The 26,442-nt window shown below is 52.3% G+C and overlaps 10 protein-coding genes across 10 annotated transcripts; 6 read left to right on the forward strand and 4 right to left on the reverse strand.

Annotated features, from left to right (window-relative positions):
• Nucleotides 1–131: 131 nt before the first annotated feature.
• tvp15 (Golgi apparatus membrane protein tvp15) lies at nucleotides 132–856 on the reverse strand (the record flags this gene model as incomplete). The annotated part of the gene is made up of 5 exons (XM_014692740.1): nucleotides 132–304; nucleotides 366–434; nucleotides 488–546; nucleotides 690–761; nucleotides 837–856. The coding sequence occupies 5 exons, from the start codon at nucleotides 854–856 to the stop codon at nucleotides 132–134; spliced, it is 393 nt and encodes a 130-aa protein (XP_014548226.1).
• Nucleotides 857–1,476: 620 nt separating this feature from the next.
• On the forward strand, nucleotides 1,477–4,092 carry mef2 (Ribosome-releasing factor 2; the record flags this gene model as incomplete). The annotated part of the gene is made up of 3 exons (XM_014692739.1): nucleotides 1,477–1,665; nucleotides 1,722–1,782; nucleotides 1,865–4,092. The coding sequence occupies 3 exons, from the start codon at nucleotides 1,477–1,479 to the stop codon at nucleotides 4,090–4,092; spliced, it is 2,478 nt and encodes an 825-aa protein (XP_014548225.1).
• Nucleotides 4,093–7,433: 3,341 nt separating this feature from the next.
• G6M90_00g023310 (uncharacterized protein) lies at nucleotides 7,434–8,950 on the forward strand (the record flags this gene model as incomplete). The annotated part of the gene is made up of 2 exons (XM_014692738.1): nucleotides 7,434–8,020; nucleotides 8,092–8,950. The coding sequence occupies 2 exons, from the start codon at nucleotides 7,434–7,436 to the stop codon at nucleotides 8,948–8,950; spliced, it is 1,446 nt and encodes a 481-aa protein (XP_014548224.1).
• A 996-nt stretch (nucleotides 8,951–9,946) lies between these two features.
• Nucleotides 9,947–11,788, reverse strand: G6M90_00g023320 (uncharacterized protein; the record flags this gene model as incomplete). Its single annotated transcript, XM_014692737.1, has 3 exons — nucleotides 9,947–10,912; nucleotides 11,049–11,349; nucleotides 11,460–11,788. The coding sequence occupies 3 exons, from the start codon at nucleotides 11,786–11,788 to the stop codon at nucleotides 9,947–9,949; spliced, it is 1,596 nt and encodes a 531-aa protein (XP_014548223.1).
• Nucleotides 11,789–12,496: 708 nt separating this feature from the next.
• acat1 (Acetyl-CoA acetyltransferase) lies at nucleotides 12,497–13,862 on the reverse strand (the record flags this gene model as incomplete). The annotated part of the gene is made up of 2 exons (XM_014692736.1): nucleotides 12,497–13,639; nucleotides 13,713–13,862. The coding sequence occupies 2 exons, from the start codon at nucleotides 13,860–13,862 to the stop codon at nucleotides 12,497–12,499; spliced, it is 1,293 nt and encodes a 430-aa protein (XP_014548222.1).
• An 876-nt stretch (nucleotides 13,863–14,738) lies between these two features.
• UBC2 (Ubiquitin-conjugating enzyme E2 2) lies at nucleotides 14,739–15,423 on the forward strand (the record flags this gene model as incomplete). The annotated part of the gene is made up of 4 exons (XM_014692735.1): nucleotides 14,739–14,780; nucleotides 14,844–14,908; nucleotides 14,990–15,214; nucleotides 15,300–15,423. The coding sequence occupies 4 exons, from the start codon at nucleotides 14,739–14,741 to the stop codon at nucleotides 15,421–15,423; spliced, it is 456 nt and encodes a 151-aa protein (XP_014548221.1).
• A 2,076-nt stretch (nucleotides 15,424–17,499) lies between these two features.
• KLP1 (Kinesin heavy chain) lies at nucleotides 17,500–20,440 on the forward strand (the record flags this gene model as incomplete). Its single annotated transcript, XM_014692734.1, has 3 exons — nucleotides 17,500–17,616; nucleotides 17,722–20,141; nucleotides 20,209–20,440. The coding sequence occupies 3 exons, from the start codon at nucleotides 17,500–17,502 to the stop codon at nucleotides 20,438–20,440; spliced, it is 2,769 nt and encodes a 922-aa protein (XP_014548220.1).
• Nucleotides 20,441–21,310: 870 nt separating this feature from the next.
• On the reverse strand, nucleotides 21,311–22,506 carry G6M90_00g023360 (uncharacterized protein; the record flags this gene model as incomplete). The annotated part of the gene is made up of 2 exons (XM_014692733.1): nucleotides 21,311–22,252; nucleotides 22,384–22,506. The coding sequence occupies 2 exons, from the start codon at nucleotides 22,504–22,506 to the stop codon at nucleotides 21,311–21,313; spliced, it is 1,065 nt and encodes a 354-aa protein (XP_014548219.1).
• A 1,415-nt stretch (nucleotides 22,507–23,921) lies between these two features.
• On the forward strand, nucleotides 23,922–24,728 carry G6M90_00g023370 (uncharacterized protein; the record flags this gene model as incomplete). The annotated part of the gene is made up of 1 exon (XM_014692732.1): nucleotides 23,922–24,728. The coding sequence occupies one exon, from the start codon at nucleotides 23,922–23,924 to the stop codon at nucleotides 24,726–24,728; it is 807 nt and encodes a 268-aa protein (XP_014548218.1).
• A 367-nt stretch (nucleotides 24,729–25,095) lies between these two features.
• PPM1 (Leucine carboxyl methyltransferase 1) lies at nucleotides 25,096–26,247 on the forward strand (the record flags this gene model as incomplete). The annotated part of the gene is made up of 1 exon (XM_014692731.1): nucleotides 25,096–26,247. The coding sequence occupies one exon, from the start codon at nucleotides 25,096–25,098 to the stop codon at nucleotides 26,245–26,247; it is 1,152 nt and encodes a 383-aa protein (XP_014548217.1).
• Between the last annotated feature and the right edge of the window lie 195 nt (nucleotides 26,248–26,442).

The raw sequence follows: 26,442 nt of genomic DNA on the forward strand, positions 1-26,442 counted from the left end.
GAGGGTTCGTGTCAAAGCATTTCAGAACCGATTCGCCAGAGTCATCCTTGACTGTAGTCGTGACATTTGCGACGGATTATGCAACAAAAAGCGCAGCGCTCCCTTTCAGGGGAACTTCCGGGCATCGTTGCTTAGACCTGCTCGGCACCCCAGCCTGCGTCGGCCTCGCGCATGTTGCTAGGTGGCTCGATCGAGGGGATGAATTCGAGAGCAATGTAGCCGACACCGACAATGCCGACAATGCTGCCAGCAATGTTGCTGAGGACGTGCCCGCCAAGAAGAAGACCACCAAGAAGGATATAGACTACGATATGGAGTTAGATTTACTTCAGCCGCAGCCATGTCTCGTCTATGTTTCCACTTACAGATACCTCTTCCAATGAAGGAGAAGAGGAAGTTGGCGTATCGAGATACCTGAGGAGGAATCTGGAACTCTGTGATTTGTTAGCTGCAATATCGTTTACAACTGACGTCACTAGACATTTACCAAGCAAGGCAATAGCAAGACCGAAAACGATCATGTAAGCGCCCAGGATAATCGATTGCCTATCATCATGTATTAGCTTATGTGGTCTCGATGTCGCTTCTAGAGGATTGCGCTAGGCGGGAGCGTCTGTGTCTGCGATCGTAGTCGCGAATCGAAACCCCGCCAGCAAGGATGGAAACTTTTCTAAGCGGCGACAACGTACAGCTGGAAGCCGAAAATCGAGGCGATGCCACCGAGAATGGTGATGACCGCAACGGCCAAGTTGACAATTCGACTATATATTGAACATGCAAACGTCAGTGGCTGTCGAGTTTGGGGAGGGCAAAGCTGCTTGCCATGCGACACATACAAAATGTCAGAGAGCTCCATGATGATGAACGAGGGATACGGTGCTGCAGTCTACAAGATAACGCAAAGCCCAGAGATAGAGACGGATATAAATACAAGCGGCAAAGGGGGGCGCTATCGATATAGATCCAGGCAACAGCTTTCTGCTCTAGGGCGGAGCGGTGATGGCTGGAGCAATTGGTTGCGCGTCGCAAAAGAGGTGGTGGTAAAGTGAAGAGTCGATTGGGACTGAGTTGACGCCGACACTGACGTTACCGGCTGAAGTGTCCAACATCAGGGGCGACGCAGTGATGGGTTGGATAAGTGGGTCTAGAAGAGGCAGCAACAAGCGAGCAACGTGGAAGGGGCCATTCACCGCCTACCGGTTTTGAGCTGGAATGGTCAGCAAGGCACAAACCTGAGCTTCAGGAATTCTGCCACTCTGGCGACTGCCAAGCTCCAATACTGCATGCTGGCTGTCGCGACAAACTGACGGCTTCGTGGGACAATTTGCGAAACAAAGACAGTACAAAGTCTCCGAGGTTCTTTGATCCCATGACTGTCACAGTACTCTAAGTGTAGACATTGGCGGACTCATTGGGCGTTGAACCCCAATGAAGTGGACTCCGATGACCAAAATATCCCGTCGGCAATAACTCAACATGATTATTCTATCCTTGTGTCGGAGGATGTCTCCTTCTCGGAGGAAACTGGCACATAATTTAGGACACGGCGTGGCATTCAAGTCAATAGCGCTCAGCCGACGCACTCTTCATAGCCAAGCTGCATCCCAGCAAGATGCTGAAGTACAGAGCATCCGCAATATCGGTATAATTGCTCATGTTGATGCCGTATGTTGGTGAAATTGGTAGTATTGTTTTGTTGGTTGACTAATTGCGAAATTCAGGGTAAAACAACAACCACAGAGCGCATGCTCTACTACAGCGGCGTCACGCAAAGAGTTGGAGGTGAGTTGCGATACAGGCGCCGTTTGATATGAGATATTCCATGATGCCAAAGGCAAATTCATCAACTGACCCTAGCCTCTAGATGTCGATGCTGGAAACACCGTCACTGACTTTCTGGAACTGGAGAGAGAGCGAGGTATCACGATTCAGTCTGCCGCCATTACCTTCAATTGGCCGAAAGCTCAGAATTGTACTCCTGGCACTCGTCCCCAAACGGTTAACTTGATTGATACACCTGGCCATCAAGACTTTAGATTCGAAGTTGATCGATGTCTTCCCATTCTCGATGGTGCTGTCTGCATCATTGATTCGGTCAAAGGTGTTGAAGCCCACACAGAACGAGTTTGGGGCTCTGCGCAAGAATTCAAGATTCCTCGCATCGTATATTGCAATAAGCTGGACCGTGAGGGTGCATCTTTCAAGAAAGCGGTGTTGGAAATTGGCACAAGGCTCAAGGGCTGGCCTCTCGTATGCCAAATCCCATGGTGGGAAAAGGAAGTGTTTGTTGGTGTGATAGACATCATCAACAGCATCGGGTACAGATGGAAGTCGGAACGCGAGAAGATTCACTATGGACCAGATGAGTTGCAGGAGGAGCTTTCTGCTTCAAATCCTGACCTACTGGCCGAAATGCAGCTGGCAAGGCAACGTTTAATTGAGGGTCTGGCTGATTTTGATGAGGCAATCATGGACGAATTCCTGGCTGAGAATCCTGATATTCCAAACTCAACGCTGAAGCAGGCCATCCGGCGCGCCATTCGAAGCGGAGACGGACGGGTCATTCCGGTATTCGCTGGCTCTAGCTTTCGCCATATCGGCGTTGAGCCATTGATGGACGCCATCACCGATTATCTGCCAAACCCAGCAGAACGACCGGATGCTGAGGTGCGGGTTGGGTCCGCCAAACACGGGCTTCACAGCGTTTTGGACAGCAAGGGCAAAAAGACAGCAGCAAACATTGCCTCTGTAGCATCCATCTTCAAGGTCGTCACTCATCCAAAGGAAGGGGTCATCAGCTTTGTCCGAGTCTACCACGGCACCCTAACTCGTAATGCTTCGAGTTTCAATACCAATATCAACGCCCAGGAGCGTCCCATGGGTATCCTTCAGATATCGGCATCAAAAACACAAGATGTGCAGGAGCTCACAGTGGGGCAAATCGGCGCTCTCCGAGGCCTGAAGAAAGCCCGAACTGGAGATACGTTGATTACGACTGTGGGCGGCAAACCGGTTCCAGAGCATCTTCGCCATGTCCAGATTCGACCTCCTGAAATCCCACCTCCGGTGGCATTTCTACAAGTGGAACCATACGGGAACGTTGCGGCCCAGGAGCTACAGACGGCGTTGGAAAATGCTTCCAGAGAAGATCCCAGTCTTAGATGGGGCCGAAACTCAAAGACGGATCAATTCACAATTCAGGGAATGGGCAAGCTCCACCTGGATGTGTCTCTTTATAACATGAGACAAAAGCGTAGGATCGATGCTGAGTTTGGTCAAATCGAGGTTGACTACAAGGAAAGTGTGACTCAACCTACCAAACCACAGTACACAGTCTTTGATAGACCGGTCGCCAGCAAACCGGGCAGGGCTGCCTGTACAGTAATATTACAGCCTATTGATGAAGAAAACCGGCATGCCCTCCTGGAATCTGGTATTGAAATAGACGGCAATATTTATGAGATTGAAGTTCCCCAGTCGCAGGAATCGTCTACTTTGGCCTTTGACGCGGAAGAGGCTCGACATCAGCTTCTCAACGGAGCCATTGCTGGATTGGCACGGGGTCCTCGCAGAGCCTCGCCGGTTCACAGTTGCCATGTCAAGGTCAGTCTTGACACCTCTGAGGGCTCGCTCGAAAGCCCTACAGGTGGGCATTTCAGCAGTGTCGCCAGAGCGGCGGTGCAAAATACGCTTCGAGACGCCTTCGACAAGCAACAGATTGGGGTTCTAGAGCCCATCATGCTTACACACATTACTTGCCCGGAAGCGACGGCCGGAACCGTGCAGCACGACATTACAGCTGGCGCCGGCGGGCAAGTCCTTGAAGTCAAGGATAGGTCTGCCGAGTCCATGGGCGACGACTTGATTGATGTGACCAAGATTTACGCTCCACCCGATCCGTACGACTCGGTGACGTCTCTGAGGGGCAAGAGGTCGACGGACAGGATGGTCGAGATTGTAGCCAAGGTGCCATACAAGGAAATGCTAGACTACGACGACCACCTACGAAGTAAGACGGCTGGACGCCACTCCATGACCATGTCTTTCGACTCATTTGCGAGGGTGGTTGGGCACAGGGAGAAGATGTTGTGAGCTACCCCGTGTAGATGTGTATGCATGTATGTGTATGTGTAATATTTAGCCTTTGTATGATGGAACAGAGATGTCCCTCGATGAACATGACGGTGTCATGCTCAATGCCTGGATGATGGCTAGGAGATCAATGCGACAGCAGTGTTGTATAACGTTGCTAGCCGCGTCACAAGAGCATCCCGGGAGGAGAGTGAAGGTGCCACAACAGTCGTCCAAGAAATGTACTCGATGCATGATACAACAAAAGAAATAAAACGTATGTACACTATTCCCTGCTAGTTTACAAAATTGGCTGTTGATGGGCATCTTTCGAGCTAGCTCACGATGGACTAAAAACATTGCGCGCGTGAGGTGTCATGGCGCCGATAAAAGCAAGAGAAATACTCGTCACCACAATTCGCGAGACCATGGTCGTACTCGAGCTCTGATGTGGCCACGAAACTGCCTGCCATATCGAGGAGCGTGCCGTTCTGGTATTCCCATGCAACGTCTCAGAGCGGATACAACATGGTAAGGATATGTACAGATCTCAATACTAGGGAACCATGAGGCTTGAGGTCAGCATGATGATCGTGTGCATGGATCGCTGGGCATGATGGCAGTCTTTTGATTCACTATGCCACTTGTCAACACCGCACCCCATCGGAGTGCATAAATCTACACAGGCCCCTAATATTCATGTCAAGGCCGAAATCATTTGCAACGCATATTGGGTTGGTCGTCGGCCTTTCTTCGTGGTTGCCTACCCTAAACGGCCGTTATGCCGGACAACCGACTTGAAGGACATTTCACGGTTCGTCCACCGCCTAGCGACAATGTGTTTACTCTGAGGCTGGAATGCAGCACAAACAAGCGTCGCTGAACTGGTTTGTGTACACAGATACTGTGCATGAATAATTGTGCTTCTTGTACGGAGCATGGAACAAGCCCTTCATGGCTAGGGAGCATCATCATGGATGATCATGCGGTTACACGGTGACTTCGAATGTTGTGCTAGTCAACCCACGTGCGATATTCGTACGACTTGTGCGTGGAGATGATGGTCGTGCAATGGTTGTACGGAGTACGATTCCGATTCCTTTCTCTTTGCTCAAAGCCTGCATTTGGTCAAAGTAACCGGCAACAGCATCATCACCTACAAAGTTTTCGGAGCTGGGAGTTTAGGCTCAAGACTATGTATGGTATGTATGTAGCACTCCGTATCCTGGAAGGAAACGTTGGATTTGTGAAAAATCGACTACTATTACATGGCAGCGGAAGCGGAAGAAGCCACGTATGACGCTTCAAGCCGAAAAAGCTCATATCCTGTTCTTTGGTTCGCCCAAAAGGACGAGGTGCCCCCCTAAGGGACAAATCAGGGAACCCAAAAAGTGAATTGCTTGGGGCGGCGACAAGAATTGACTCATGAAAAGATGCCTGTAGTATTCCTCCACAGCGATCGGAGGGAAGAGGCCAAGTGACGCATTCGATCCAGGTACGTAAAGAGCCGTCCCAGGCAACAAGGGAGCATGATTTGGCCCGAGCATACATAGGCGAGACGAGCCGGTAGGGTCGTGGGCATTAAATACAAGGATGCTGCATTAATCGCGTTTGTGACGGTAGTAGTAATACTCGGCAGTCTCTGTCCTTAATCGGCTGCACTGGGGGTCTAAGAAGAGGAATGGACCCGGCTTGCCAGCTTCTTTTTTTTTATGAGGTTCCCCATCATGCGTTGTTTATTAATTTCTCTCCCCCTTCTTCCCAATCAGGACGTCTCAGAATTATAGCGCGAATAGATGTCTCAGCAATGTCAACACATGCCAACGCGCTTCAGAATGTAATGTGGCTCACAGTACGGAGTATGTACATACAACCAGACAGTACTCTTGACAGAGCTCAAGGCGCCATCACCACATGTTGAGTGTGGTCCAGGTCAACAGAACTAGTAGTAGTTTAGTTTAGCCAGGGACAGTCTTGGACAGGACAAGCAGGTGTCAGATTTTTGCCAGATTTGCCAAAACCATCGCGTGCGTCTGATTGGACCGATGGCCCCTGGCCAGGGTTGAAAGTCTGTGCGTTGGCGGCGAATGATAGGGTCATCTTGAAACAGTGCAATGATCAGAATTTGCTTTATGCTTCCGAGCCCCGTCCAGTGTTTAATTGCGTTCCTTTGTACATGAGCCCGCAGGAACAAGTCGTGACAGTTGAGCGCTCGTACAGAAAGACGACTGCCCTTAGCACCGAAGTAGGTAGGCAGGTATTAGGTAGTTGGTAGGCAGAGCTGCTCAAAGGCGTGGACCGGCGTTGCATGTATGTACGTACGTGTGTACTCGGGACTGATTATTATTCCTTGTGTGTCGTGGTTTGGGCCAGTGTAGGGCTGTCCTAAGCTAGATGGACAGGCGCAGGCGCAGGAGTCGAGGATGGATGGATATTCGATGGATCAATGGTGGGCGGGCCGGCGCATGTTTTTGGTTGTCGACTTCATTTCCGGCCAACCCATCTCTGCGACCCGTGGCTTTGCCCTCATTTCGTTTTGGCCGTTGGCGCCACCTGGTTGGCCAGCAACGGTCCTGTACCTGCGTCGTTCCTGCCTTAGACCGCCTTGCCAGACTGGGGGAGGCGCAGAGCTTCCCGCCGATTGGCAACGGCCCGCAGACGTCTCACAGTCAGGCCGCCACACTTGGGGGCACGGATGGAGCGCAATTTCACCAGCACTCGCTTTTCGCGCCCCCCCGCCTTCTTCTCATCATCCGGCCTCGAGCCTGGCCTCGGACACAAACAAGGCTGCTGGATGCGGCCCTCCAGAAGTTCCTCCCAAGATGGACGCCCAATCACCCCCCCCGGTTCCCCGTCACCCCCGTCCCCCCGTCTCCCCCAATCCTCGATTGGGAGTTGTGGGTGGCTCGAGGTGCTCAGCTCGATATTGTCGTCTCTTGGCCCTCACTCTCCTCCTCCTCTTTGTCCTCTCTCCCCATCTCCAGAGCTTAAGCCCGTTTGCTAAACTCCTGATGCTTGGTTACTGAATTCGCTCATTACTTGTTCTTTCCTTCCGTCCTTCCTTTGACCCTCGTCGCTCATTACTAAATTGACTGTCTAACGTCAACGCCGCTCTCTTACATGGAACCACATCTTCTCTAGCAGTAATATAACGGATAACAACTCAAAACAAACGGATCGCCCTCCAACTGAAACGTACCCTCGTCGTTGCCAGGTGCCGCCACTCTCGAAACGGATCAGCATTTGACAACCACGCGACGAAACCTGGCGCTCAACGTCCCAGTCTTCGATAGACTTTTGGACCCTTGTATACTTGCCAACGCCCTCTCAACTTGGTCCGTCAACTCAAGTCATACAACATCATGAAGACCCTGATCTTTCAGGTCATCCTTGGCACAGCGGCCGTATTCATCGCTGGATGCGATGCCACTTCTCACCATCATCGGATGCACCAGGCGTATCAGCGTTTGGCTCATCCTCACAGCCATGTTCACTCGCGAGCCGAGTCCAACGTCCTAGTCAAGCGAGGAACCTGCGCCTTTCCTACTGATGACTCCAACCTCGTTGCTGTCACCCCTGATCAGAAGAATGCGGGATGGGCTATGAGCCCTGATCAAGAGTGTAAGCCAGGCAGCTACTGTCCTATTGCCTGCAAGCCCGGCATGGTTATGAATCAATGGGACCCGGATTCGACGTATACTTATCCTGCCTCCATGAATGGTGGATTGCATTGCGACGAGAACGGCAACGTCAAGAAGCCTTTCCCCAACAAGCCCAACTGTGTTGAAGGAACTGGGTCCGTCAAAGCCATCAACATGTGCAAAAAACACATGTCCTGGTGCCAGACTGTTCTACCTGGCAATGAGGCCATGTTGATCCCTACTCTTGTCAAGTCTGAAGCTGTTATCGCTGTTCCTGGCTCTTCGTACTGGCAGAGCACTGCCGCTCAGTAAGACTTTCCGTTTTCCCATGTATATGGAACATATTCATGCAGATAGAAACTCGAACTGACTGATTCAGCTTTTACATTAACCCTCCTGGTACTGGTACCGATGGGTGCATTTGGGGCACTGAAGACAAAGCCATTGGTAACTGGAGTCCCTACGTTGCTGGCGCCAACACCGACAGCAATGGCCAAACTTTTGTCAAGATTGGATGGAACCCTATCTGGGAATCATCCGGCCTCAAGGGGACGAAACCTGGATTCGGCGTAAAGATTGAATGCCCCGACGGTGGCTGTTCTGGCCTGCCCTGCCAGATCGATCCGTCCGCTGCCGAGGGCAGTGTTGCCAGCAAAGATGCCGCTGTTGGTGCCGGTGGTTCTTCTTTCTGTGTCGTCACTGTTGCCAAGGGCAGCTCTGCCCATATTGTCGCTTTCGATGGATCTGGCGGTAATAAGGAACCACCCAAGCAGTCTTCATCTGCTCCCCCTCCTCCTCCCCCGCCATCCACCTCACAGCAGCCTACGACGACCCAGATCCCTACGACGTCGTCTACGCCCCCTAAGCCAACCACCACCAGCGTCGCGCCGACTACGACTTCCCAGCCTACCACGACACTCGCCCCAACAACTTCGTCCTCGACATTGACGACCTCATCGTCATCCTCATTGTCGTCGTCGTCGTCATCCTCATCGTCAACAACATCATATGCTCCTCCTACTCTCATCCCTGGTATATTCCACGAAAACGGTACTTCCTTGAGCAACTCCACGACCACATTGGCGTCGTCCACAGCCCCCACAACTTCGATAGCCGAGACAACCGTCCCCAACGTCCCTATTCCCACCGAAAAGAAAGGAGAAGCTGGCAGACAGCAAGGCAGTGCAGCTGTGGCCGGCCTCGTCGTGGCCCTCGTCGCAGCCGCTTGCTTGTTCTAGCCGAAATAATCTCTGTCTTGACGTTTGTAACGCTTCATGCTCATGGCCAGCCACATCTTCTCTTCGATGTCAAATTTTTGACCGAGTATTTACAACCTACAGAGCATACCGATCAACTTTGTCAATATCTTCGGTTGAGCTGCTCGTCATTTTTCAATTGTTGGGATCAAGCTGTCCCTTTTCTTGTGGCTGGCTTCAATTTTTAGTAATTTTATCCCCGAAAGGCATTTCTTTATACCCATGACCGACTTGGGCTCGCTCAAGAGTGCCATTTGGATCTTACCTTCATTTCTTACTATATATCAAACCGAATCCTATCGGCGATAGTGTTTATTGTCTATTGACACCTCCTCTATCGGAGCCCATCGTATCTATTTTGCGGTACACGTTCGCATACTCTATATTTTCTTTTCTTTGAAAAGTGCTCTCTGCTTTTTCACCTATATTTTTCATCGATACCCTCTGGTGTCGGGAGATGCTTTCACATTTTTCGACTTCGGCCTTTTTTTTTTTTTGACTGGGGAAACGTTTTGTTGGTGGGGATTGGAGGTGCAAGGATACAAAAGCGTTTATTTATTTTTCAAGGGATATGATTGATGCATTTACAATCTGGATGGTAGCGCAGATGCTTTGGAAAATGGACGACGATCCTTGGGATAACTAGTAGCCTTCTAGACGTGCCCTTGCAGCCAAGTTCTCCTAGCCTTGCGTGACCTCAAGGTTGGAAAAGGAAAAACTTTGTTATTTTCAATATATAGATGAGGTTCTTATGCTATAGATATGCACCCTACGGCGCCGTTGAGCTACTTCGGGGCCGGTAGATGACAGCATTGAATTGGAATTCTCTCACCTTGTTACTCGATGACGTTGGGTATTTGCGTGATATAGTAGTAAATGAAATGTAATTCTCATCAAGGGGTATCTTGCCCAAACATAAATCCAGCCATGTTACAAAAAAACTCGGAACACCACCTATTCGTGTTGTAGTTTTGACACTCAACCCTTCACCCACCCAGGCACCTCATTGATATCAAAATCTTCCTCATACCTCCTCTCCTGAATGGCTTGCCAAACCACGGGCCACCCCGCGACAACAGGGCCCTTGGCCTTGGCCCCTATAATCGCAAACCTCGCCTGCCCGTGAGCCACAAACCCATGCATCAGGCCCTGCTGCACCAGCGTGGCAACCACCATCTCCACATCGTCCAGCGTAATCTCTGCATTGCCCCAGATCAAACCCTCATTTGGGCGGAGCTTGGTCGGCCCTCGTGGCGGAGGAACAAGCGTCGTTTCCGCCGACTCTTGGACGTTGTTCGTCACGGCCCTCATAAACAACGGATTTGCCTGCGAGGACGGCCTGCCCCGGGCGTTTGGATGGTAGTGGATCCAGCCTTCTAGTCTGCGCTGTACGTAGACGGCCGCTGCGTGCAAGTGGCTGATGTCGAGGGTGGCTGCTTTTCGGGAAGAAGCGTCCGCGGGCGGCACATAGGTCAGGACAAACGTCTTGCGAGTCAGCGAACGCCATAGCAAAGGGCGCAGGCGGTGCGTCAGAGCCAGCAAAAGGCCCTTTTCGAAGAGCCACGTCTCGTGGGTGGCAAGGTGGTGCTGGAACTGGATAAAGTTTCCGGAGCGAACGGCTTCACAGAGCGGGACGAAGACGGATCTGAGCGTCGCCGCTTCGGGCCGTTGCATCAGCAGGTTCGAGGGGAAGCGGCCGAGGAGAATGTTGCAGGGGATGAGGTACGTCAGGATATTGGTGCGGTGGGAGACGAGCGGCGTCGGCGTTTGGAGGTAGGCCTGCTCGAGGCACAGGGCGGCGCGTTGGTAGTGCTGGTTGGACAGGTTGAAGCGGCCGAGATAGTAGAGAAAGGTGACGCGTTGGGAGGCAGGGTAGAGGGATAAGGGGGGTGAGATGGTGGATATGTTGACGAATATCATCTTGGCGAGGTTTGTTCTTCGACACTTTTTGCCAAGGTGTGTGTTAGTCGCGTGTTACTTCCGTTTGCTTTCCCCTGCTTCTCTTCTTTGCAGATGCATTAAATTTTGACAAAGGAGAGAAGGAGAAGTGAGAGGTGCGAAGGGGCAAGGACGGACATACTGCGAATAAGAGCTTCAGGACAAGATTGGCAAACATGTACACGCCAACCTTTTTGCCCTCCGGCACCCTTCCCACGGAGCGATCCGTCAAACACGTGGTGAAGATCTTTTGGATAATTTCCGCAGACGACTCGGCGACGGACTTACCGCCGCTATCTTCGTCGACAGAGCGGATGCGCCGCGTAAGATCAGGGCGTCTGTTGAGCTGGAGCGTGAAGCGCGCCAGGGTTACGGAGAAGGACATGCTTGCTTGCAGAAGCATGGCTCCGTAGGTGGGATGCGTGAAGGCCGTGCCGCAGGAGCTTTCTGATTTGTTAGCAACTCGGCCAAACAAAAGGTCCAAGAGTTCCATGTATGCTGCGCGTGGCATGGGGGTGAGTTGAGTGCGGAACGGAACAGAGCAAAAACTCACTTCACCAACGCCGTCAGCAACTCGTGCGTTCCCAGCAAGTCGTCATAATTGATATCCCGCCAGAGCGTGAGGTAATCCTTCATAAATGACTGGAAACTCGGCCATGCCGCTGCCTGGCCATCCGGCACGTCGTCGTCGACGGGCAAATGCGTGTCGATGGCGGCTTCTAAGCCGCTGGCCGTGTTGAACTTGGCACGCAGCTCGGCGGCCATGTCGTAGTAGGATTTTGCTGAGTTGGGCTCCACTTGCAGCCAGGCGCGGAGGTTGTCGCCTTGTTGGAGACGCACATACTGGTTGATCTGGGTGAGGAATTGGGCGACGAGGGACATGGTGGGCAGCTGGGGTGCTGCGCGTGATGTGAAGGTGAGGTTGGCAACTTTGACGTGAGGGTGTGAGACGTGAGTGAGTCGAGCTTTCCATGTCTGGTTGGTGGGGACCGACGACTGGATGCTCTGGCGGCTGGAGACTCGAATGAGCAATGGAGCGAGGACCGTGTAAGTCGTCGCATTGAGGCCGACGTCGTAGCAAGCATACGAAAGCCAAGATTTCCTAATTTCTACTGGGCAATTGCTGTGTTTGGATGGGAATCTATTCTAAGCCGCGAAACAGAGAAAGTCGCCATGGATTGCACTCATATCCTGATGGCTCAGAATAACCAGAAATTTATCATGTTCAGACCGCTTGACATGGGAAGATGGACACTGGCTTCACTTTTCGAGCCGCTTCAGCAGGGGACATGTTCTCAACAAGGCGTCGTAGCGAACAAAGGTTCCAACATCCGTTTGCCAATGTTTCCTCAGCTTGCATACGCCGCCAATTCCATATTGATCCCGATATTTGCATGTAATTCCTAATTCAAAATGGCTACCCAATGCCCATCCATTCCTTTAATGCGCTTAGCTGGTATAGTGATCATCTCATGACCTGAACTCGCCACATTCCATGCTGAATCAACCACTCCAGATACATGTGGCAGATACTTGCCTCTTCTCCGATATACATGCCGTCTTGTTTTCCATCATGCATACACATACATTTTACACGGATTCAATCCTCTGTACAACCATGGCCGTAGCAGCACCGCCACCGTTGCAGATGGCCGCAACACCATACTCACCAGGCTTCAGCTGGTGCAGCAAAGTAGTGAGGATACGGGACCCGGAGCTACCCAGCGCGTGGCCAAGAGAGATAGCACCTCCAAGAGGGTTAACCCTGGCGCCCTCAAGACCCAAAATCTTCTGGTTGGCCAGGATGACGGCGGCGAAAGCTTCGTTAAACTCCCACACAGCGACTTGGTCCTTGGTGATGCCGGCCCTCTCCAGAGCAATAGGGACAGCTTTGGCAGGAGCAATAGGGAAGTCAATAGGAGCCATGGCAGCATCGGCATAGCTGCAGATCTTGGCAAGGACTCGGGAGCCGGTCCCGTATTCCTGTGCGATGGTCTTGCTGCCCAAAACCAGAGCACTAGCACCGTCGTTCAGGGTGGATGAGTTGGCAGCAGTAACGGTGCCGCTTCCGTCACGGACAAAGGCAGGCTTGAGAGTGGGAATCTTCTCAATCTTGACGTCGAGGAAGCCCTCGTCGGTGTCGATGATTTTGTCGCCCTTTCGGCCTGGAACTGTGACGGGAACAATCTCGTCGGCAAAGGCCTTGTCTGCCCAGGCCTTTTGTGCGTTCTTGTAGGACTGGATTGCGTAAGCATCCTGCTCTTCGCGAGTGATGTTGTGGTTTTTGACAGTGTTCTCGGCACAGTTGCCCATGTGGAATTGCTGGTAGACATCAGTCAAACCATCCTTGATCAGACCGTCCTCCATCTTGACATGGCCAAAGGCAGGAAGTCCACTGGCGCGGGGCAAGTAGAGAGGAACCTGGGACATGTTCTCCATGCCGCCGGCAATTTGGGCCTCCGTCAGGCCCATTTGGATGTTCTGCGCGGCCATGGCAACGGCCTTCAGACCGGAAGCGCAGACCTTGTTGATGGTGGTCGCCTCAATGGACTCGGGAAGACCAGCAAAGATTGCGGCCTGACGCGCAGGAGCCTGGCCAACCGAGCCCTGCAAGACATTTCCCATGTAGACATCAGTGATCTTTTCGACAGGAACCTTAGACTTCTCGACGGCGGATTTGATGGCAGCAGCACCCAGTTTGGGAGCAGGCACAGTCAAGAATGAGCCATTGAACTAGGCAGGGTCTAGTTAGTTTCAGGCTGGAACACATCGGGAATAACATGTGAGTGAGAAGCTAGACTCTAACCTTGGCCGTTGGCGTTCTGGAAGCACTGAGGATATAAGCATCCTGGAGCTCCTTACGCAAAGCAGCGCTGGTGGAAAAGTGGCGAGCCGCTTTCACATGTCGGGCCAGCTGGTTGGCCAGGCGTGGCGATCTGAGCTGTGCAACAGACATTGTGGAAGAGCGAAGCGAGCCAAATGGTGTAATTGGCCAGGCCAAGAATATCGTGAGTGGCAGGAGGCAGCTTCAGAAGGAAAAACACAAAAGAAGCTCAGACTCGTCGGACGACTGGGCGACGGTTAGATATTTAGTGAGGGTGCCATTCTAGGTGGCTAGCTCGGTACGCTTCGGCTTAGAGCGGGGGAGTCCGGCATTCCGGGGAAGGAACAGATCGACCTGGAATGACTTAGGAAGCCAGCGACGGAACCGAGGTGGAGAATTTCCGACACCAAAAGCAAGATGCGCCTTCGCCTGGCATGGCGCGGAACACGGCACAGCTTACTTATGTAAGTAGCCAGCAGCATGACGTCGCATCCGGCTGCGAGCCTGAACTGGCATTTGCATCGAGCTGCCGTTTGTGTCGAGCGGCCTGCGATGAGGAGAATTTGGCCGCAGTGTGCATTGCTTGCCTCCGGTTGACAATTGTTCATTCGGTCTTGCGACCACACGCGTGCGACAGGGCCGTCGAAGTCTTGTCACGTGATACATTCTGTCCGATTCAGCTGTGCCTTCGAATCTCAGGCAGCACTATGATTGGCCTGGGACTTGATGCTGCGTGATTGGCAGGCCGCCGATATTGGGGCGGTTCAGGTCCTGCCTTGGAAGCCCATTCAGCAGCCCATTTCATCGATGACCAAACCCCATTTATTCTCTGTTCACATCCCGTCCAGCCTGTCAAAGTCTCCGTCAAGCCTCAAGCTGTTGGGACGAGACACTAGCTGGAAAGTGTCTTGCTTGCGTCGCACCTCATCGTCGAGACCTCTACTTGCATAACGCCGCCTCACCTCTCCCTTTGCACATAACCAGCTCCAAAGCTGGGCCGATCATACCATGTCTACCGCAGCAAGGCGTCGTCTGATGCGTGACTTCAAGGTTTGCCACTCGCTTGTCATTATATGCTTCATTTAGCATCAAGTACTGACTCTTGCTCTGCAGCGCATGCAGACAGATCCTCCTGCAGGAGTTTCCGCTTCCCCTATCCCTGATAATGTGATGACATGGTACGTCACCATCATTCACGATCGATGGCCGCGGTCAAACATCCCGACGCCTAGCCCGCTGCTGACCACGTCTTGATGTAGGAATGCCGTCATTATTGGACCTGCTGATACGCCGTTCGAAGATGGAACTTTTCGACTGGTTATGCAATTTGAAGAACAGTATCCCAACAAGCCGCCACAAGTCAAATTCATCAGTCAAATGTTCCACCCGAACGTGTATGCGACTGGAGAACTGTGTCTTGATATCCTTCAAAACCGCTGGAGTCCGACATATGACGTTGCGGCTGTCTTGACGAGTATTCAAAGGTATGCTTTCCGTGTGACGAGAAGACAAGTGGATGTGACTTGACTGTAAAGCTGCACGACATGTACTAACGTTTTTCTTGGTCAGTTTGCTCAACGATCCGAACACTGGGTCACCAGCGAATGTCGAAGCTTCGAATTTATACAAAGACAATCGCAAAGAATATACAAAGAGGGTGAGAGAAACCGTCGAGAAAAGTTGGGAGGACTAGTGACTGGTGCACGAGGTTCAAGGTTGGCCAGGGACGGATGGGCATAGGTCGAATCTATATGTGGGCATCTCAGATACATTCCGGCTATGAAATACTCACTGCAAGTATTCCTCTTGTCGGCTCATCTAGGGGACGGCCGAATTGTGAAGGAGGTGGACATGGCTTGGCAGGCGTTTTTGGTGTATGGTGTTGGACTGATTATACCAAGGGAACTGCATATCAGATAGCATGAAGGCATTTTTAGTCATTTATCAGACACAGTCTTGGCCCTTTGCGTTTCGCCGGTGCTGGTGCATGATGGTACCATAAAAAGCGCTTACAAGTATGTACTTTATAGCGCATGTGGACCTAATTTTGACGTTATTTACGGTCGGAGTACTCCGTACGGGGTCTAACAACTGCATGAAGGGCGCACAGGAGGCAGCCCACTGCAATTTGCTGTTCGAGGAAGCGCCGTAGTGCGAACCAAGCAAGCTCCGAAGCAGGTCGGTTGATACTCCTAGAGTCTTCACCAGCCGGAATTGGCTGAGTATTGAGTCGGACAATTGCGGGACCATGGCCAAATTCCGTACGACTACTAGTCGAAGTCATGCTACAAGGCAGTTCACAAGCTGTTTCGTTCTATCCCCAATATTTTTGATTAAAGCCAAGAACGACCACTAAAATCTGGCTGCTGTAACGGCAGAATATCAAATCGAGGTCTTGGCGTGGCCCAGAATGGCCGTTGAGACACTGGCGTTCTGCGCGCACTACTCCGGGCGCGCATCGTGCGACATTGAAACGCCCCCGCGATTTGAAAAGACAAGAAGGACCCTTGCTTTCGGCGCATATATACTGTACATGTGCATGTGAGTGCGCAGAAAAAAGTCACTGCTCTGTACATGTACTTGGGTGCCTGGGTAAGCACCTGGGCCATCGAGTCGCAACGCTGCTTTAGCAGAACGCCATTCCCGCCGCTCGTCGAAACTCTATCAGCTATGCGCCAGGCTCTCCACGACATGTAGATAATGGCAACATGAACGAGTCTGCGGGCCAGGCACACGAGCATCTCGCTACAGTGGCCGACAGTCTCGAAATTGTAATCGAGGGCAGAAGGGCACAAGGGCACTGTTTGGCCAGAACAGTCTGTGCGACAATGCCTTGGATGATAGCAACCGCCTACCGCTCAAGACGAAAGACCCATATCTAGAAAAATTATCAGAGTAGACAAGCTTCAAAGTGGAACGCATCTGCTAGCCCATTTTCGTATCGTTGCGAACAGCGGTCAAGACATTGTGTGTGTCGGCGCCTATGGTGGCGTGGCCGCGTCATGGCTTAGATATGAACTAGTAGTTACCGTGTACGGAGTACCCATGATTGATGGATGAGCCATGCGAGGCGAGCGCGAGGTAGTATACAATCAAATTCTTTATCGAGTATTTCGTATGCACGCATGTACTCGACAGACAGCCAACGTCTCTCAATTCCCTCGGTAGATGGGACGATGCTTTTGTGTCTTTAAAACAAGACCTGACGTGACAAAGAGTTATTCCAAGTGGGCTGCTTAACGTTTCACGCGGTGTTCACGCTGCCTTTGATGATGGTCTCCGGCAAGCCGAGATCTGAGTGTTTGAGTGTGCGTGGTTCAATTTTGGCCATCAAGAAAGACTCCGAGGTAGAGGCCTCAGGGCGGCGAGCACGCTAAACCGCATCTGGCGACCGCGCATGGATGGCTGTGGTTCAGGTACAGGTACGTAAACCACAAGCTCGACCGCCCCAAAGCGCGTCCCTCACCAACACAAGGCCCTAACCTTGCCCTGTATGTTGTTGATCTAACCAACCGCCGAGGCAGTCGTTGTTTTTGCACTGCAAAGACACGTCCGCTCGCTTTGAGGAGCATCAATCCCTTTGTGCGGCTCTCGTCTTCTACCCGGAATCGCCCTTCTTTTGGAGGCTGCTTCGCCTTATTCGTTTGGGGTCGCTGCATTTCGCGCGTTGCCCGTGCCCACCGCCCCTGACCTGCGTGCCTCCAGAGTCCATCACGAGGGGCGTGGTCCATGATCACAACAACACCGCGGCACGAATACCACCGTCAGAATGTCTGCGAATAGCATCAAAGTTGTGGCCCGATTCCGGCCCCAAAACCGGATCGAGCTGGAGTCGGGTGGAAAACCCATCGTCACCTTTAGCTCCGAGGATTCATGTTCCCTCGACGTATGGAACCCCTCCCCTCGTCTTGTCAATGGTGCCTGACGACTGGCCCTTGCCGCCTTTGCCCAAAAGTCTTGTATTCGTGGACCTAGCTGACAGTGTATACAGTCCAAAGAGGCTCAAGGGGGATTCACCTTTGATAGAGTATTCGACATGGCATGTAAGCAGCAGGACATCTTCGACTTCTCCATCCGACCCACCGTAGACGACATCTTGAATGGCTACAACGGAACCGTCTTTGCCTATGGCCAGACTGGTGCCGGCAAATCGTACACCATGATGGGCACGAATATCGACGACGACGACGGACGAGGCGTCATCCCGCGAATTGTTGAACAGATCTTCGCCAGCATCATGTCTAGCCCCAGCACAATAGAATATACCGTGCGTGTCAGCTATATGGAGATTTACATGGAAAGAATTCGAGATCTCTTGGCCCCCCAGAACGACAACCTACCCGTTCATGAGGAGAAGAACCGTGGCGTCTATGTCAAGGGCTTGCTCGAAATTTACGTATCGAGCGTGCAAGAAGTCTACGAAGTCATGAGGAGGGGAGGAAACGCCCGAGCTGTGGCCGCTACCAACATGAACCAGGAGTCCTCACGATCGCACTCCATCTTCGTTATAACTATCACCCAGAAGAATGTCGAGACAGGTTCGGCGAAGAGCGGCCAGCTTTTCTTGGTTGACTTGGCAGGCAGTGAAAAGGTAGGAAAGACGGGCGCCAGTGGACAAACGCTCGAAGAAGCCAAGAAAATTAACAAGAGTTTGAGTGCCTTGGGCATGGTCATCAATGCTTTGACCGACGGCAAATCATCTCACATTCCGTACCGAGACTCTAAATTGACGAGAATTTTGCAAGAATCCTTGGGTGGCAACAGCCGGACCACCCTCATCATTAACTGCTCGCCGAGCAGTTATAACGATGCCGAAACGCTGAGCACACTACGATTCGGTACAAGAGCAAAGTCCATCAAGAACAAGGCAAAGGTCAATGCCGAACTCAGCCCCGCCGAGCTCAAGCTGCTGCTCAAGAAGGCCCAAGGTCAAGTCACAAACTTCGAGAACTATATTTCTACACTCGAAGGGGAAGTTCAGCTATGGCGCTCTGGAGAATCGGTCCCCAAGGACAAATGGGCACAGCCCGGCGACGGTATTGTTGGCGCAAGGACGGAGCCCAGAACTCCCCGTCCTTCCACCCCATCTAGACTCACAGCCGAGAGCCGAGCAGAAACGCCTGCTGCTACCGACCGCGCTTCAACCCCGAGTTTGACATTGGAAAAGGATGAACGCGAAGAGTTCTTGCGCCGTGAAAATGAGCTCCAAGATCAGCTGGCTGAGAAGGAGTCCCAGGTGACGCTGGCGGAGAAGACCTTGCGCGACACCAAGGAGGAGATGGCCTACCTCAAGGAGCACGACAGCAGACTGGGTAAAGAGAACGAACGACTCACAACGGAGACGAACGAATTCAAGATGCAACTCGAGCGCTTGACGTTTGAGAGCAAGGAGGCGCAGATTACCATGGATGCCTTGAAGGAGGCCAACTCGGAATTGACGACGGAGCTGGATGATGTGAAGCAGCAACTGCTTGATATCAAGATGAATGCCAAGGAAACAGGTGCAGCCTTTGATGAGAAGGAGAAACGCAAGGCTGAGAAGATGGCCAAGATGATGGCTGGTTTTGATCTTGGGAGCGATGTTTTCAGCGACAATGAGCGATCCATTAGCGAGGCTATTCAACACATTGAGAAGCTACACGAGATCAGTTCGGTGGGCAACAACATTGCACCGGATGAATTTCGAGATCTTCGCACCAAGCTTGTGGAGACGCAAGGCATTGTCAGACAGGCAGAATTATCAATGTTTGGCTCATCATCCGGCGAAATGGACTCTCGAAGGAGGCACGAACTAGAAGAGAGGCTGGAGGCTATGCAGCAGCAGTATGAAGATCTTCTGACAAAGAACCTCAGCGAGAGCGATGTTGAAGAGGTGAAGGCCCGCCTGGAGCACGCCTATGCTAACCGACAAACGACTCAAGTCGAGCTTATTGACGAGCTGAAGGCCGATGCCGCTCAAAAGGCGGCTGAGAACTCGAGGATGAAGACCTTGATCGAGGACCTCCAGCAACAGGTCAAGGCCGGCAGCGGCGCTACCCCTGTAACCAACGGCAAGACTATCCAGCAACAGATTGCCGAGTTTGATGTCATGAAGAAGAGTCTCATGCGAGATTTGCAGAACCGCTGTGAGCGTGTTGTGGAGCTTGAGATCTCACTGGATGAGACTCGTGAGCAGTACAACAATGTGCTCCGGTCATCCAACAACCGGGCACAGCAGAAGAAGATGGCTTTCCTAGAGAGGAACCTTGAGCAGCTTACTCAGGTCCAGCGCCAGCTCGTTGAACAGAACTCTGCTCTTAAGAAGGAGGTTGCTATTGCGGAGCGTAAGCTCATTGCAAGGAACGAGCGCATCCAGAGCCTGGAAAGCTTGCTGCAAGACAGCCAAGAGAAGATGGCAGCCGCCAACCATAAGTATGTAGCCGCCAAATGTATCCGTCCATCTATGATAACGTTGGTAACTGACGCCTTACTTCATTAGGTTCGAGGTTCAACTCGCCTCCGTCAAAGAACGCCTCGAGGCAGCCAAGGCCGGCAGCACGAAGGGTCTCAATGCCACCACCGGTGGCTTCAGCTTCTCTGCCGCTGGCAGCCGTATCGCCAAGCCCCTCCGCGGCGGCGGCGGCGACGGGCCCAACGTTCCTACTATTCAGTCGCTGCAGAACGAGGGTGCCACAAACAAGCGAAGTAGCTGGTTTTTCAACAAGTCGTAATCTTGCACGTCATTTTGCTTCTTGACAGGGCGTTAACGAGTAGATATTACGATTAGATTACACCAAACATACCCCATGACACTCAGTTGATATATTGCAAGCAAAAGACGATTCCCATGTCCTCTCACACGTTGATACGCCTCCCTTTAGCAACATTATGGTATTCCCAATGGGCTTTTCTTTGTTATTTTGACCAAACTTCCCTTGTTCGTTATGTTATTTACCACATTTACCTCTTCCGCGAGGTAAAGTGCAAGAATTGCACGAAAAACACCCCCACCCCCCTCCCCTTCCCAACTCCTTCGCCCCTCTACAACATAGATAAACTGGGTGGCAATCACGATTGGATTTATGACGGAACGGGCCTTTGAGAAAGAAGGACAAGGCATGTTCAATGGAAGAGCAAAGAGGAAAGAAACATTTGGACAAAGGCGTCGCCCTGAGAAAGGGCTGAAAAGAAAGGATGAGAAGCGGAGTCATGGGTACTTGATGGAGCTTTGAAGATGGAGTTGGTTGATGGACAGTTTATGATTGTAGAGCTCACGTGTGGACTCACTACATATGCACAAGTAAATACAACACTTTTGAAACATACTTGCGACATGTCTTGAATTATATACGATGAGTTGCAACGACTGACGATATGCTTTGTATATTGTTTCAATAAAAATACCAAGTGAGGGAAAAAGAAAAAAAAGAAGAAACGCTCTTTGTAATGCGACTGATGGTGGGTTTCAGAAAACAACAGGAATAGAGTAGAATATCGTAATGTTCATAAGCACAGCCGCCCCCTAGCGCAGGCAAGGCACATGTAGCGCCGTGCAAGGGTCCTAATTCTACGCTGTCCCTATCAGGCTTGATTGTCACGACTTAGCGCACTTCCTTGCTGTGCTTGGCAATGAAGATGGTTTGGGGCACCAGAACGGCGACAAACAAAGCCATGGCAGCCAGGCTCAGGCAGAACATCTTGACGTAGAGAATCAAGAGGCGGCGCCACGAAGTCTTGCTAAAGGTAGTCCACGCGTCGGAGACGGTGGCGTAGCCCTTGCCGCCAACGACCTCGGGCTCGACCTTGCCCTCGAAGGAGCGGTCAAAGGGGATAATGGTGCTCTGCTCGACGGGCAAGAGGGAGGCCTGGACGCGGACGAGGACGACGTAGGCGGGGATGATGACGAAGACGGACGCGGCAACGGTGACGACAGAGACGACGAGGGACTTGGCGAAGAAGCCGGGGCCGAGGGCGTCCATGTCCAGGGGCTCGTTGAAGCCGCCCTGGGGCATCGTGATGCCGAGGACGAGGGCCATGATGACGGGGACGAAGCGCGTGACCTCGCTGGCGAACCAGAAAATCGTGACGGCCTGCCAGGTGGCTTCGAAGGTGCGCCGGAAGGGAGGCAGGCGGGACCAAAAGGGCAGAGGCGACGGCTCGGAAATGACGATGTGAACCCAGGCGGTGCTGTACTGGACCAGGGCCAGGGAGGCGAGGAGAGTGGCGACGGGGAAGAGGTAGCCGCCAAAGGTGCCGGTGAAGATGCCCATGAGGAGGGTGGTCAGGAGGACCTGGGCGAGGTAGCAGAAGAAGCCGCGAAAGTTGGCCGCGACGCCGCCGTTGGCCATGAGGAGGCGGTTGATGGCGCGGAAGGACGACGTAACGGTGCGAGGGCGGCCGTTGGTGGGCTTGAAGCTGTTGCGCGCGACGCCCTCTTCGCCGCCGGACACTGACTGATCGAGAGGAACGGGTTCGTAGGCGGGCGGGTTCTCATCTTCTACCATGGCAAAGACGGGGTAGACCAGCTTGAAGGTGTACTGGAACTGTTGAGGAGATTCGTGTCAGGACATGATGGGCCACGTTTGGTGGCAACGGCGAGGCTGCAAAGCGGTATCGACGGAGCCGTGCAGAACCGGTCGACTCGGCTCATGAGCTATTCGCAGAATCAACTTACAAGGAGAAAGACGGGAATCAGAGCCAAGATGTCGACGAGAAAGACGAGCAGCGCCCATGAGGGCAGCTCGTAGCCTCTGATATCATGACCGCCCTCGAGGGTGCGTTTGACGTGGAACTGCATGGTGGGTGGGACGCCGACCTTGATGCCGGCAGGGAAAGGGAGAGAGCTGAAAAAAAAAATGACGACAAAAGAGATCTAGAAGCTGTTGAGATAAACTGCAAACGGATGCAGGAATGGTTTTTTAACACATGAAATGAAAATCAATGGTGAGAATCCAGGATTATGGCGGAAGCGACATGGAGGAAGGAGATGCGGGGCGGCGTTGATATGAAGAGCGGCAGCTTGAGAACAGTTGGCCGCGGGATGCTGGAGCCTGGCACGAGTACGGAGTACGAGTTCAGCCTCATTCATTCATTCATTCATTCATCATCACTGCCCCCTGCATCCACTCCGGCCGTTTCCCAATCCGTTGTTAATGCCTGGAAGCTGACTGACCAAGGATCGAGGGCCAATGGAGTTGCGCAGGCCACTGTTTCGTCCTGGGCCAACATGTTACAAGTGTGTGTGATACGAACAGCTTCGCCTCTCGCCCCGTCGCGGCGTCGATAATCAATGCGGAACAATCAGGCAGTGAGCCTTTTTATTTCGGCGGGCCACGACCCAGTGGCGAGTCTGCCAGGTGGCCGAAACAAACAGCGTACGGTCTGCTTTATTATCTTTCGTCGTGTGTACAAATGCTGTGTTTCGTACTAACAATGGCCAGGTACTCGGTAGCCGCCAGTGGGTGCCGCCGCCGCCGCCGAGGCCACACACACATTCACAGAATCACAGTACGAAGTAACTACTAGTACTCGAGACGTGACCAATACTGGGGCTTGGAATTTGAGCGTCTTCACACCATGCTCGCGCCGATTGAGTCCCCGTAAGTGACAAGGGTCTCTGTGCGATGCCCCGGGGCATTTTAACGGCCGAGATGCACGGCTCCAAGACAAATATTTGCGAAGGATTTCATCCTCAAAAGTCCAGCCGTTCTGACGGCACCGTAGCGAGGTTTTGACTTGACCAACAAACAATGGTTGGCCTGGGGGGTCTCTATTCCCCGACACCATTTGTCACTCTAAGAAACCATCTTTAGATCAGAGCCTGCCTTGGACTGCCGACGGCCCCAAGGTTTGCGTTTCTTTTCTTTCTGGAACTTCGCGTCCACCGCCTCGTGCTATTTCAAGTTGCTGCCTTTATAGCGAGAGGCGAATTTCCCGTATGCCGCCCCTCGATCCACCGTCATGGCGCTTTATTGCAAGGAGACTCATAATACATACGTGATGATTTCTATTACGTTACACCTTGGTGCCAATCGGGTGCGAGACCATTCCTCTTCAACACTCCGCTTGTTCCAAATCTAGGTGATAAATAAACCTTCTGGCTGCTGCTCTTCTTCGTTTTTACCATTCTGCGTATTGCACCTTTCCTCTTGCCTGTCCCCGTCTGGCGTGGTCGCCATCATCAGAAAGTTGCCGTCGTGATATTTTCAGAACATGGCTCAGTATGATGCTATCGGAACGCAGTATGATGTCATCAAGAAGACGCCCTTCAACAAACTCGAGCAGTTCAATTTTCGCAAGCACATTGAGCCGTTCCTCCAACGCCACGGCACAAAGGTCCTTGACCTAGCATGCGGAACCGGATTCTACTCCAGTCTCCTTCTTGAATGGGGGGCCAGTTTCGTCGTGGGCGTCGACATATCGTCCCCAATGGTAAATGCGGCCGAGGCTCGAATAGCCGAGACACCATACGCGTCTCAAGCTCGATTTGTGCAGGGCAATGGACTCATTCCACAAGAATATAGCGCCGAGAATAATGGATTTGATGTGGTTTCTGGCGCCTGGTTTCTCAACTACGCCAGCAACCTGGATCAGTTGGCATCCATGTTCCGCACCATATCCGCGAATCTAAACTCCAACGGAGTCTTTATCGGCATATGCATGCACCCCACGGATGACTTGGAATCTTTCGCCTCTGGCGTGAACAACAGCGCCTGGGCTCAAACGGGTGTTCATTACAAATTCGGCAACGTGCTTCCGAGGGGGATTGGCTTCCCTATCAGAGTGTTTGGCTCTGTTTCGCCAGATAGCAAGGTTGAATTTGGGACATTTCATCTCAAAAAGAGCCTCTATGAACAGGCGGCCCGTGTTGGAGGGATGGCGGGGAGAATTGTGTGGCAGAATTGCGAGTTTCTGGGCGAAACATGGCGAGAGGAGATTGGCCTCCAGGGCGACGATGATGGATGGCGCAGCCTACAAGAGTATCCGCTGTTATGTACTCTTCTTGTTTGGAAGGAATAAGCCGTGGACGCTGGGCGAGATTGTATGAGATGAGTAATGATATTAAAATGCCTGGCAGCTGTGGATGGCTCTGGCAACCTGTAGAGTACATAACTCGATTGCATGTATGTACTTTATGTACTTAGTATGTAAAGCAATTTGATGGTCTGCCAGTGGTGGGGCAGCCATCGGTGATCACTGCTGATCAGTGGTCAAAACCTGCCAAGTTACGGCGCAACTGCCACCAGACCACTTGCGCCGCTCCTTCCTGCTGCAAGCGCGTTGCGGCCCCGGAGAGCCTCTCGCTCCGCCGTGCCTGCCCAGACCAAGCCAACGTAAATTGCCATCCGTATTCCTGCCAGACTGCAACTGCAGCTGTTCACGGCAGATGGCTGCTCCATCCATACCGAATCTCCTTTCCCTGAGGGGCAGCGGTCGCGGCGGAGGCCGTGGAGGCAGGGGAAGACGCCAGGCTGGTCCATCGGCCTCATCCACAGGAGTATCTCCAGATGCCACTATTCAGGGCACAGATACCGATGCGGCTGTGTCACGGCTGAGTGCCGTCGAACTGGGCTACCTGGAAGATCCCTATGCGCGGTTCTTCGTAACCGGGCCTCCGACAAGACGGCTGCCCATTATCAATCGAGGTCTGTACCGCGGCACCAAGACCGCCATAACGTCCATACGAACAGATACTGATGGTCATACAGGCACCTATATGCGAACCAAGTCCCTAGATGCCATGGTAGACGCCTTCCTCTCACACAACGGGCCCTCGCTGAAGCAAGTGATATCGCTTGGCGCTGGAACAGACACAAGACCACTGCACATGCTGCAAAAGCCTGGCGCCCAAAATCTCATTTATCACGAAGTGGACTTTGAGCCTACATGCCGGCGCAAGTTGGCCATCACCCAATCATCACCCGGACTACATCGCATATTCAAGGACCTGAGCATTCACGACGGCGGATCATGGAGCGCCGAGCCTTCAAAGGGCGGCGAGTATCACTGCCACGCATTAGATCTGCGCAGCATATCCGAGTCCATCACAGAGCTGCCGTCCCACATTCGCAGCGACGTGCCAACCCTGCTCTTGTCTGAATGCTGCCTCTGCTATCTGACGCAGCAAGACTCTGAAAATGTTTTAAACTTTTTCAGCTCCAAGATTCATAGCCTCGCGGCATTGTTGTATGAACCGATGCCGCTGCATGACGCATTTGGCGACATGATGGTTTCTAATCTCAAAGCTCGACACATTTACATGCCTTCTCTGCAGACGTATAAAGACCAGCAAGGGCAACTGGCAAGGTTGCGGCACTCGGGATTCGACAGTGTTGGGTATGCCACGATTGAAAATACGTGGGATAAGTGGGTTGATGAGAAGGAGAGGGAGAGAGTAGATTGTTTAGAGGGGCTGGACGAAGTCGAAGAATGGAAGCTCCTGGCGGCGCATTATGTGGTGGTCTGGGGTGCTAGGGGTGCTACATTTGGTCCCTTGGCCGATAGGAATCAATCCGCAGAAATTCAAGGTCAAAAATGAATAATAATAAAAATGGTAAATTCGACTCAAATACAGTTGGAAATTCGAAACGGCATCTTCGATTCCATAATTGGAAAGTCAAGAGATGGCGTCAATGCGGTCAACCTTCAACCTTGAACTCGGAAAGTGGGTCACGTGTACCCGTGCGGTGATCTCTCGCTCCGAGTTCGCGACAAACTAAACCTTCCCATAACT

The sequence above is a fragment of the Metarhizium brunneum genome, chromosome 1 (genome assembly GCF_013426205.1).
Source record: "Metarhizium brunneum chromosome 1, complete sequence".
NCBI lineage: Eukaryota > Fungi > Ascomycota > Sordariomycetes > Hypocreales > Clavicipitaceae > Metarhizium > Metarhizium brunneum.